Below are 13,248 nucleotides of genomic sequence, written 5' to 3' on the forward strand. Positions count from 1 at the left end.
ATATATATATAAATAATTGATACATTTGAGTTATGGTACTGGGGGAGAATATTCCAAGTACCATCATGGACTGCCAAAAGGACAAACTGATCTGCGATGGAAGAAGTACAGCCAGAATACTTCTTGGAAGCCAGGATGGCCAGACTTTATCTGTCATCCTTTGGAAATTGGCATCCACTTCAAAATACTTCAAAAGAACGGCATGGTGATCTACTTCTGAAAACAACAAACCCCCTGTGAAAACCCTATGGAAACACAGTTCTACACTACCGACTCACTGGTAATTGGTTTATAGAAGAGCAAAATCACAATACTTCATAAAGTGGAAAAGGCTTCAAAATCTGAAGTTAGAAGAGAAGTAGGCTTTCAAATACAGGTAGATCAGAGAAAAATTCTGAACTTTACTGGTTTACTTAGAACTTGTTTTTTAAGTTTAAATATTATGGCAGAGGGAAAAGCAAAAAGATTACCAGTCACTGGTATATGTTGTTGCTATATGTAAAGACTGGATCTACAAAAACTTTTCTATTATATCATTTCAGACATTTAACTTCAAGTTTCAACTCAAGTCTGAGACTTCTCCCAGCCATCGTTACTGATTTTACCCCAACACTGAATTTTTGGCACATCGACTGAACAGTAATGGAAGAATAATTTAATCTGTGCTACTCCACCTTTCTCAACATAGTTTTTTGATAGTCTAATTTTTCACTCAAAAACGTTTTCAAGAGGCTAGATTGAAGTATCTGCTAGACAAATGATAATTTTTCTTGAACACCATGGTAAATTTATAGAGTACCATTAACAAATTACATTTATTCCAAGCAATGTTTAAAGCATTATATCTGTATATTTATATGAGAATATTTATTAAGTAAATAAATGGGTAGATACTTTGGAGAACATTTCATATCAATACACTTTTTTTTTCTTCAGTCCCTAGGTCCAAGTATCCATGAGAATACTTGGATACTAAAAACACTTCCTAACCAATCATCGATGGTTAGGAAGAAGCTTGTTCTTATGTGTACTTGTAGCAAACCATTCATAGTTGTATTATACTAGCCAGTAAGTTTTAGTAAAGCTATTTTGAATTAAATTTATGTTCTCTGCAACAACAACAAATTCTGACAGATACAACTTATTCTGAAGAGAACAACAAATGGGAAATCATGGAGCTTTTACCATAGATTATCTTGTTTTTGTTTTGTCCCCAAAATAATAGCCGTGACAGAAAACATTAAACAGGAAAGGAATGAAACTTTTATGAGTATCATACACTTGACAGATATAGAGAGTGTTAACTAGGCACTCCTACCCTCCCCATCATCACAAATACATGCTATGGAGTATGTGCCTACTCGCTGTGTGATATGGTCAAGGACTAACAAAGGTAACAAATGGGCGTCCCAGGTTAGTCACAGTCTTCAATGTTTCTTGCTTAGGGACTTGGGACTTGGCATAGCAAGTAGGCAAGAGGGCGTTCTGCTGACCATAAAATAACTACACATTAAGCTACTAGTTTTGCATATTTCAAATATATTCTTCATCATCAGCATAACCACCCTAATGACAGATAGAAAAAAGGAAAAAAAAAGAAGATAAAATAAAGCAATAGGTCATTCTTAAATATCTAGAGTATTCCATTGAATGAATATACTGGAGTGTGTATAGTCAACCAATTCAATATATAGACATGCTTTTAAAGGGAAGACATTAAAGTTTTCAGTTAGTTATTTCATAAAAAAAAACCAAAAAAACCCACCAGCAATGAGATCTAAAAGTATTTTCAAAAACCAACATGTCTTGTATTTAAAACAGATTAATCTTCTTATTCAATTTGTTGCTGTTGGTGTGCCTTTGAGTCCGTTCCGACTCATAGTGACCCTGTATAGGGTTTTCTGAGGCTGTAAATCTTTACAGGAACAGAAAGCCTCAATGCTCTCTCATGGAGTGACTGATAGATTCAAACGGCTGACCTTGTGTACACTAAACTAATTTGTTTCCATGCTCTTCAATTTTCTTCATTCCCCAGACAGGGACAGGCCAATAATTGTACCTTAGAAGGCTGCTCAAGAGTTTTTAAGACCCTAACTGTGACTCACCAGAGAAGAATGTAGAACATTGTCTTCAAGGATTATGCTCTGCCAATTGACCTCAGTGAACCCCCTTGAGACCATGGTCCTGACCCCTCGCCCCCCAGGCCCAGCGACTTATTCCTTCGAGGGGTTTGGTTATGTGTAAGAAGTTGTCATAACTTTGTCCCCATACACTCCTCCACATTTACTTCACCACATTTTACATTTGCAGCAAAGATAAATACCCATGTACAAATGTCCTCTGCTAAACCTGAAGTCCTGGTGTAGTACTCTAGGCTAAGCAATTGACCATAAGGTTGCGTTGAACAGCAAAGGTCGGCAGTTCAAACTCACCAGCTGCTCCTCGGAAACCCAATACAGTGTTTCTCTGAGTCAGAACTGACTCGATGGTACATAACAATAACAAACCTATGTACTTTCTCTGTGGGTATACTCCCATTATCCCTCCCATATCCATTCAACTTGCATGTCAATCCATGCATCTACTCATACAACATCAGTATTTCAGGATTGTGTATATAACAGTATTTACTTATGTTGCCTTTAACTCTTGCAATAACATATCTTTTAATTTCATGTTTCTATGAACTTTTTGAAGCCCCTCATATACTACCAAGTTTTGCAACTCTTAAGAGTTTTCTTAAAAGTTTATCCTTCCACTCCTTTATTCCCTGTTGTTAGAGTCCATTAAGTTGGTTTCAATACATAGTGACATTATACGCAACAAAACAAAACACTGCCTGTTCATGAGCCAAACAACTGTTGAGCTCAAACAACTGTTCTTATGTTTGAGCTCATTGTTGCTACTACTGCCATTCCATCTCATTGGAGAACTTTTTCTTTTTTGCTGACCCTCTCCCAAACATGATGTCCTTCTTTAGGGACTGGTCCATCTTGATAACATGTCTGAAGTATGAGAGATAAAGCATTGCCATTCTGGCTTCTAAGAAGCCTCTTGGCTGTACTTCTTCCAAGATAGATTTGTTAGTTCTTTTGGCACTCAATGGTACTGTTAATATTTTTCTCCAACACCATAATTTAAATGCATTGGTTCTTCTATGGGCTTCTTTATTTATTGTCTAACTTTCACATACATATGTTGTTAGGTGCTTTCGAGTTGGTACTGACTCACAACGACCCTATGCATATGAAGCTATTGAAAATACCACAACTTGGGTCAAGTGCACCTTCTCTGCACATTGACATCTTTGTTCTTGAACAATTTAAAGAGGTCTTGTGCAGATTTGCCTAATGCAATACATCATTTGAATTCGTGGACGCTGCTTCCATAAGTGTTGATTGTGGATCCAAGCAAATGAAGTTTTTGACAACTTCAATCTTTTATTCATGTATTATATTATTTATTGGTCCAGCTATGACGATTTTTGTTCCCATTACACCGAAATACAAGCCATACTTAAGGCTGTAGCCTTTGACCTTCATCAGTACTGAAAGTCCTTTATGTTTCCAGCAAGCAAGACTGTATGTATCATCTACACATCACAGAGTATTAATGACTCTTTCTCCAATCCTGATGCTATGTTTTTCATATAATCCAGTTTCTTGGTTTATTTGCTTAGCATGCCAATTCAGTTGGTTCTTGATTATATGCTGTATCTTGAAATGATTTGTATAGTGACTGTGTATTCATCCCAGCTTCTTTTGATGCTTTCTGTATCATTCAATATTTTGCCCACAGAATCATTCAATATTCCAAGTCTTGTTGTTGTTGTTGTTAAGTGCTATCGAGTCGGGTCCGACCCATCGCGACCCTGTACAGGGTTTCCGAGGGTGTAAATCTTTACGGGAGTAGAAAGCCTCATCTTTCTCCCGCGGAGCGGCTGGTAGTTTCGAACCGCTGACCTTAAGGTTCGCAGCCCGATTCGTAACCACTACACTACCAGAGCTCCTTACAGGTCTAGGCTTGACTTTTTTCTTTAGCTCTTTCAGCTTAAGAAGTGCCGAGCATGTTCTTCCCTTTTGCTTTTCTAACTCCAGGTCTCTGCACATTTCAGTAAAATACTTTGTGTTCTCGAGATCTTTGAAATTTTCTGTTGAGCTTTTTCACTTCCTCATTTCTTCTATACTTTACTCCTAGACCATAAAAATTCATCTAAATGGCATAGACAGCAACATTTACTGCAGCTTGAAGGGATGAAAAGAAAATGCTACTCACCCTTTTCTTTTTCTTTTAGATAAGCCGACACTAAATCATGAAGAAACATGATCAGCTCAGCATCCATAGTCACACAAATGTGGTCAGTGAACTCTGTCACCACACTACATTCTACCTTTGGCTTCAAGCTGGCATCTGTAATGGAAAGTTTTTTATAAAAGATTTAATAAGTAAGTTCCTGCTTCTTATCTGTTAATAAGGGGTTGACATGGGTCTGTGTATCCACTTCACATGAAACTACAGAGAAATTATCATTTCTGTATGTAATTTACAGAATGATGAGTAAGCACATTTCTTGGATGTGCTATTTATTGTTAAAACAACCCTATGAGTGAAGCCTTATTTATTCCTCATTTTACATATGGGCTAAATAATTTGTTGGAGGTCACATAGCTGGTAAGAAAATCAGTTACTTTAAGCCATAAAATCAGTTATTATGACATCATATTAACATTACAAAAAATAACTGGTGGGCAAATGTTAATTTGAACTTCCAATAGAATTTCCTCAGGAACTACAGAAACGAAGGAATTCTCTTCCACATACCCTGTAATGTAGGTTCTTGCGGTTCTTGAACATGAATGGACTTAAAGTCAAGCTGCATCCTTGGTAAGGCAAAGATAGTTTCAGTTTCATGATTGTAGCTAGAACCTCCTCTGAATCCACTTAACAAGCTAGAATTCTTCACAGTCGTGCTACTCTCAGTGTTGTTAGCATCCACATTGCGAAGCAGGTTTAGCTCTAAACTCATAAGAATAAAGAAGACAATAAGAATTCAATTAAGCCAGTAGGAACTGATAAATAACTTTCAAGTTACTACGAAATACAGAACTGTTCTCATTTTATTACTAGCTTTTCTCATTTTTAAAAGTTGTAGATAGACGTTTAAAAAAAAATAAGGATAATATACATATAACACTATTTTCAACACTAAAGCTTTGTATATCATTTTGATCAATCTGTCCTTTATTTTTTTTGTGTTTCTCTAACCAAATGTTATTTTCCACTGAGTTCCTGTCTGAACTTAAGTTAAAATTAAGTCCAAAATTCTCCAAAGAGTGAACCCTCTACTTTGAGAATTTAGAATTAATGTGACACTGACTTTGAAATCAGGTAAAAATCTTGTGTAAGTGTTATGGTCAGATATTAGATTTCTCACAAAAATAAGGATTTTTCTAGATACACTAACAGCAGATATCCTAATGAATTCTCAGGTGCATCCCAGACAGAAAGAATCTCCTTCACTAAATCCCTATTTAGGAAAATATTCAATACAGGTATATTCTTCTAATTTACTTTCTTGTGTGCCTTTATTCTCAGAATACTTTTTAGAGTCTCTATTTAACCCCTGGGATTCCCTATCCTATTGAAATTTCTCAGTGGGGCCTAAATTCATCATCTTTGCCATTTTGAAAAAGAGGTCATTTAAACTAAAATATTCATGTATAGCTTTCCAATACAGAGGAGATGATTGATAAAAGCAATATTATAAACTCAAACTGAAGAAAACAGCCATAAAAGCTCCCATGACATTACAAGATTGGTGAATCTAATCAAATAAAAAAAAATAATCAAAAGTCTCTCCTGAAACTTATGACTTAAGTTTAATATTAGTTTCACTCTGTTCAAGTTATTCCAAATGTTAAATTTGTGCGTCATACTATTTAGTTGAGTAATAACTTTTCTAAACCTCTAATCTGTAAGCTTAGTACAAAAATATTTTTACAATTACAATAAACTTAATTGTAATGAGATGTTTCACCACTCATCTGTCATTTTGTCATACTGTGTTAGCTTATGTGTTGCTGTGATGCTGAAAACCACTGCCACCAGTATTTTAAATACCAGCAGGGTAATCTATGATGGACAGATTTCAGCTGAGCTTCCAGAATAAGACAGACTAGGAAGAAGGAGAGGCAAACTATTTCTAAATGTTTAGCCCCTGAAAACCTTATGAATAGCAATGGAACAGTGTTAGATAGTACCAGAATACTGAATACTGAAACATTATGAATAGCACAAGAATATTGACAGAGTGCCTAAAGATGAGCCCCTCAGGATAGAAGACACTCATAATACAACTGGGGAAGAGCTGCCTCCTCAAACTATAGTTGACCATGATGCTGCGAACAAAGTAAAACTTTCAGGATCTTGATATGCTGATGGGTCACTATGAGTTGAAATCAGCTGGATGACAACAGGTTTAGGAAGTTATGCAACCAGTGAATTCTATACTTAATAATTGGTATTAGTAGTGGAGGAGTAAAATAAAACTTATAAATTAAGGAAATGACTACTACCCTCCACTTAAATATACAGTCAATAAAACCAAATAGAAAATACAAAATGTAATTATCTTCAAAGAATCAAAGTTTAACCTTCATTCCTGGTGGCTGTAACATAATTGAACCATTCTTTCACACTTGCTACTCCATGTGGTGGATTTTCATGGCGACGCCTTGTTATTTTAGTTATTGTTGCCATAGGACTTTCCAAAGCTCCACATGGTTTAGTAACCATGGTGTTATGACCCAGATGAAAATCCAATGTTTGTACAATATATGTAGAATGATCACTGGAACCTGATGAAAAACAAATGTACTTAAAGTAATAAACAAGTTTAGGAACAAAAAGGAAGTTGAAGCCCCAGAACAATACATTTAAGTTATACACAGAGAAAGCTGTAAGATTGTGGACCGCAAAAGAGAAAAAAAATCACAAATTTTCCTCTTATAATTAGCTAAAAAGGCACTAATCATTATAAATTGAGATATACAGTACAACCTTGCTCAAGACTACAATGCAGTCTTGACAGCTAATAATTTCCTCATATCATCTGTTCTTGTTTAATAACATTTATAACCACTGCTATGGGTCGGACCCGACTCGACGGCACTTAACAACAACAACAAGCCATTCACAAAAGCAGAAACTTAATTGCTTAAGTGAAAAACAGGACAAGATCCGAAGTAGGTCTTAAGTTTTAGATTTTATAGATATCAATACATTGGCAGTAAACTTCTTGACAGGTCAGGTACATGATGTTGTTGTTGTTGTTATGTGCCGTGGAGTCGGTTCCGACTCATAGCGACCCTGAACAGGGTTTCCAAGGCTGTAAATCTTTATGGGAGCAGAAAGCCTCATCTTTCTCCCGCAGAACAGCTGGTAGTTTTAAACTGCTGACCTTGCGGTACGCGGCCAGAGTCGTAGCTCTTTCAGGTACATGATAAGAAATAGAAATGAACTTCAGAATTATTAAAAGTAAAACAGACAAGAAAATTTATATTTATGCTCTTATCATAAGAGTCAAAAAAGTAAAAGCTAGAAATATATCACTTTACCTTCTTCCCAGATTTTCTGAGCTTCAGTCCAAAATGCAATATTTGGTTCTTCTAAATGAAAAAGGGCCCAGGATTTTGAACGGAAATTAGGACCATGAAAACAAGCCAATGTCATATGATTTCCATGTAAGCTCATTGAGCCTCCAAACTGCATTCCATCTTCTGGTAATGGAATCTGGAATAAGGATATATGGCATCCTGATACTACCTTCAATACTCCAGGCCAATGTCGATGATGTGCTGCATCAAGCACTGCAAGAAAAACAATATAATTTATCCTGAGATGCCTCATGAATATTCATTCTGAAGGAAGGCAACAGGTACTACTGTGTACTGCTGAAGGCAACTTTGAAACTAGATGAATATAACTCTCCAGAACTTGATCAATATGAAACAGTAGTTAGTACAGAGATGGGGAAAAGACACTACATAAGGATAGAGAAAGGACAGAGTAAGGGCAGCAGTGCTGGTGGTATGCCATCGAGTCAGTTCCTACTCACAGTGACCCTGTATAGCATTTCCAAGACTAAATCTTTACGGGAGCAGAAAGCCTCACCTTTCTCCTGCAAGGGAAGTAGTAACTTGCTAATAGTAATTACAACAACACTTCTGTAATGATTAATGATTTACAAAGTATTTGCTTGCAATTTACATAGTTCTGACAATAACATTATAAACTAGGTACTTCATCTTGACTCTTTTTAAGTGAATAAATGAAGAACAGAGAAGTTGCCATAAGAAACAATCTCTTGGAAGAAGTACAGCCAGAATGCTCCTTAAATGTGAAGACATGCTATCAGGAGGCATTATTTTCTGGAAAAGGACATCATCTGTGGGGCAGTTTAAAAGAAGAAGACCCTCAATAATTTGAATTGACATAGTAGCTGTTGTTGTTGTTAAGTGCTATCAAGTCGGTTCTGACCCACAGCAACCCTATATAGATAGGATTTCCGAGGCACAGCTGGTGAGCTTGAACTGCACCACCGACCTTGCAGTTCAAACGGCTTTGAAATCTGCCACATTAACCCACACCGCCACACCAGGACTCCGACATAGTATCTATAATGTAATAATTTGAGAATGGTATAGGACGACCAGGCAGCTTCTGTGGTACATAGGGTTGCTATGAATTAAAACCAACTTGATGATACCAAACGGCAACAACAGAGAAACAAAATGAATGATACTAATAGCAGAAGCCACTGAAAAATTCTAGAAGGTAAGACATTCAGTGGGACAAGTAGTTAGGTCTTGTCAAAAAGTTGCCAACAAGTCAGGTCATAAAAAAAGAGACTATGCTCAAATAAAAGAGAGTAAAGGAGTATGGTTTTAGATTGGATACTGGTATGCGCTAACCAGATGTAAAGTAGATTTTTTGTTCATTTTAAATGTGGTCTGAATATTAAAGGAAATTAGCAAATGAAAAGCTGGGTACTGTCAGCTAGAAAAAGGATACAAAATAATGGGAACAATATTTTGGTAAAGATATTCATCGTATATTGACGTACAGAAAATCTAATTTTTTTCAATGTTTAGGTACTACTTCTGTGATAATACAATGTTACTAAAGTTGATACTGACTGAGTACTTTTGACCACTTTTACTGCTGTCAGCCTACTCAAAGACAGCATTATCTCTTGCCTAAACTACTGCAATGATGTCCTAATGGTTTCCTGATACTTCATTCCAATCTTATTTCCCTATTGTCTATTCTCCACACAGTAACCAGAGTGATGCTGTAAAGGAGTTATTTTGAGAAAATAAATCAAGTGCTATCAACTCTGTTCAATACTCTCCAGTAGCTATCTAGCATATTAAAATCTGACCTGTGGATTACCTTTATGAATTCATGTCCAATCACCTCTCTGCTCACTTTATTCCAACCACAATGACCATAATCATGTTCCTCAAACAAGCCTAGTTTGTTCTCACTGTGGGTGCTTCACATCTCTCAATGGCGCCTGTATCTGGAATATCTTTCCTTCACATCTTAACCTAGTTCTTTCACTTCATATTTCTACTAAAATGTCACTTCAGAAAACATTTTCCTGACCATCTTTACTCTCTGTATCTATATACTTTATCACCTTCCATGTCTTTCTTTTTTCAGCATTTCTCTCTGCCTCAAATAATCTCTAATAATGAATTCATTTTGGAGTCTTTCATTAGAATATAAGCTCTATGGGGCCAGATCTCCTGTACCTAGAACAGTGCCTAGCACTTGGTTGTTAGGTAATAAATAAATGCTGACTGAACTACTGAGGTAAAAGAATGATCCATCTAGTATCACACAGCTCGTAAATTCTGACTCTACAGCCTGGATTCTAAACTAGAATATGGTATTGTCATAATTAGTATCCAAGAGAATGGAATAGCTAGGGTTGTAGAAAAGTTGGTAGCAAGGAGAGGATAACACATGGTCCAAATGATGGTCTCTATAGGATAAGCATTGGACTACAAGGTTAGTTTGAACCACAAGGTTGGCAGTTCAAACTCACCACTCGCTCCTCAGAAACCCTATACGGGGTCACAATGAGTAGGAACTGGCTCTGGCACTTAACGATAACAATAATATTTCCATTGGCAGGGAGATTCTTTGCTGAATAAAGGCAGGAGGGAAATGGGACTACTCAGTAAGTATGGTACATAGATCATTATTACTACTTTTTATTAAAATTATAGCACATTTACTGAAAGAGAAAGCATATATTAAAAAGACTTAGTTCTAATTCTTACACTGTTCTTGTGAAGTTTTCTCTAGGTTGTTAGTCATTGTTTTAGGTGGAAGATAAGGAACTGGTCCCCAGGTAGACAGGGCTCGTTTGCTGGTGTCAAACTGCTGTGTGAAAAATTCCTGGAGCTTCATTCCTATTTTTATCAGATCTGGTGTGGTTGATCTTGATATCATTACTTGGAAAATATCCCACTTCAAATCACCATGGACAAAAATTTCACTAAAGCACAAAACAGAATCCTTATTACATTTCTTAAAGACAGTTGAAAGTACAAGACACATTCTTTTCCCTACCCAGCATTTTCTTTCATATTAATTACATAACAGAAAATCATTTTATAGGAAAAATGAATTATTTGAATGTTCTCACTGGATAACAGAAAATATTTTAAGAGCAGCTATGTGAAATTTTCTTTTTGTTCACTTGATACCTTTTATCAGTCATACTTGACTCCAACGAATTATACAGGTTTACTTTCCATTCATCCTGAAGCTTAAGATCAGCATTACTGAAGATTCCCATAAGAATACTTGAGCCCATGTAATCAACTCGAGCTTCAGTAGAACCCATAGTTATCTGAATTTTGTGACTAGGTTGCTGATTTGGATGTTCTGAAATATGAGCTAAAACATAAACAATAATTAGTTTTCACAAAAATGTCCTACTAGGAAAAACTCATCAAAATCAATTTCAAAACTCTTATCCAATATAGTTTTTAAATGATATAACAGATCAGTTGTAAAATTTCTACATACCAACCATCTCCAAAGCATTGACATCTATGGTCCCTCCAACTACACCTCCTTTGGAATCTAACTGTGATCTTCCCAGACCAACAGACATACTGATCTCTCGATCTCTATTACTTCCCACAGACAGGCGGCCTTGGCTCTTCAGACCACTAGTTGTCCAACTAAGAAAGGAAAAAAGTTATCATAATTAGACATATGGCTGCCAATCTTATGAAAACAAATTATTTAAATAAAAAGTCAAGTCTGACAGAGAAACAACACATTTCTTATAAAGGTGATGTGGCAAAAGTTTGAATGTTAACATTCATGAAGCTTTCTTCCCATTTAGAAAATTACTGTTTTTGTTATAATTTTCCTTCTTTCTAAAGGCAAATATATTTTACACTGCTTAACATTATAATAACCTTGGCATTATTCAAGTTTTCAGATAAAACAATTAAAATTGTATATCTTATCTGTTTTTATTGTTTACAACTACTCATTAAATGCTTTTTTCCTTTGCATACGAATAGCTTACTTTGTATTTCCCATTACATTACTCATATTCATTTGAACATTTAATTGCTTCAAGTTGATAGCAAACACAACAAGTGTTTCCCATGGGGTCCCTTGTTGACTTGCAGCTTTGTTTGATTTAAAAGGAGTTGATGTTTTTGAAAGTGAATCTAAAAATAGAAACATCAAATAAACGTTAATTCACAAAGACCATTACAAAGCAAAATGCACTCACTCATCACTATAACGAAAAAATGTAAAAAAAAATGGTATCTTATATTTTAACCTCACGTTTGATAGTTGTCATATTACCTTTTAAATAATAGCTACCATTTATTGAATGCTTAGTAAATTCTGTCAATCTTACTTCTTGGAAGCTCATAAAGTTCTATGTAACCTCTATTTTACATGAGAAAATACTGGGGTATATTAGATATACTCATCACTCTGGGATTTTCTTATCAAAGGTACTACTGTTGCCAAATCAACGACTGAAAATCAAGGATAATTATGAAACCCCAAGGCTGGCTGGACTGCCTGTCTTCTGTGTTCTCATGAATCTTCCACTTGCTCATTATACTCTAATCCTACTTTAAGACAAAAAAAAAAAAAAAAAAAAAAGATTAATTTTTAAATAGAAAATAAAGGATTAAAAACATACTGAACCCGAGACTGGCCCTTGGCTAATCTTTAGGTCTGGAACAGAGCTCATCCATGTGGCCCAATTTTCAACTGAACAGTGGACAGGTATGTAGGGAGGACAACAATTACCAGTGAGGTATGCTCAGCATGGAATGTCCAACTATTTACCTGGGGTTAAGGTTCACAGGGGTTGGGAAGGAAAGTGCAATGGAAGTAGGAACCACAAGGAAGAAGTTGGTTTACTGTTATTGAATGGAGGGGATAGCAATCCTTGAGACGAAACAGTGTGTGATTTGTTGGCTCTAAAACTAATGGTGTGTTCTGAAAACCACTCAATTCATGATGTTTCAAAAACAAAGGCCGCATAAAGGCGTGAATACACAATACAGAGTTCAATGTTATCAACAGGAAAGCATCTTTTGGGACATTCACAACACTGCACATGTTTTCTTTCTGTAAATAATTAAACCATATGGAAAACAGTAACAAGCTGCTTATTCCTCTCTCTCAGTCCCCTTTCAAAGCTGTCAGCCATCTACTAGCTATCTCTTCTGCTGGTAATATCTCAGAGTTGTGTTTTTAGTTCAGTTGTTAAAAGTATATCTCCCTGTCCTTGAGGAGAAATTTCGGAGTAACTGATTTGAATTTTTATCGTGAAGCATTGACAGAGTACTGATAACAAACAGAGCAACGTTACCTCTTCTGGGAACTGAAGAATCTGACACACTCCTGGATCTTATAGAAGCTGGGGATTTTAGGCTCTGTGCTGCAGTCCCTGGTGACATGGTACTGTTTGTTATATGTTCATTGAACACATTAGGTGACTGAGGCATGTGGGTGAAAGAAGCTGACTGACTGGGCTGCTCCCAGGTCCTGCAGTAAGCTTTTCTTGATGATTCTGGGGAAAGGTGCTGGCTCACCCCTTCAATGGAATCAGGTGTCCCTGGGCCAGATGCTAGCAGGAAAGTAGAAAGAATAAACAAAGCCAAACGAACAGGACAAAATTAG

The 13,248-nt window shown here is 36.1% G+C and overlaps 1 protein-coding gene across 1 annotated transcript in view; it reads right to left on the reverse strand.

Moving 5' to 3' along the window:
• Positions 1-13,248, reverse strand: part of KIAA1109 (KIAA1109 ortholog) — a 340,787-nt gene that overhangs the window by 13,638 nt on the left and 313,901 nt on the right. The window contains exons 73-81 of the mRNA XM_006866287.1: positions 12,938-13,195; positions 11,621-11,768; positions 11,107-11,264; positions 10,782-10,974; positions 10,353-10,570; positions 7,617-7,868; positions 6,654-6,857; positions 4,822-5,016; positions 4,276-4,410 (exon numbers count right to left, since the gene is read on the reverse strand). Coding sequence (XP_006866349.1) covers positions 4,276-4,410; positions 4,822-5,016; positions 6,654-6,857; positions 7,617-7,868; positions 10,353-10,570; positions 10,782-10,974; positions 11,107-11,264; positions 11,621-11,768; positions 12,938-13,195 — 1,761 coding nt within the window. The remainder of the gene's footprint in view (positions 1-4,275; positions 4,411-4,821; positions 5,017-6,653; positions 6,858-7,616; positions 7,869-10,352; positions 10,571-10,781; positions 10,975-11,106; positions 11,265-11,620; positions 11,769-12,937; positions 13,196-13,248) is intronic.

This window comes from Chrysochloris asiatica, unplaced genomic scaffold (assembly GCF_000296735.1).
Source record: "Chrysochloris asiatica unplaced genomic scaffold, ChrAsi1.0 scaffold00088, whole genome shotgun sequence".
NCBI lineage: Eukaryota > Metazoa > Chordata > Mammalia > Afrosoricida > Chrysochloridae > Chrysochloris > Chrysochloris asiatica.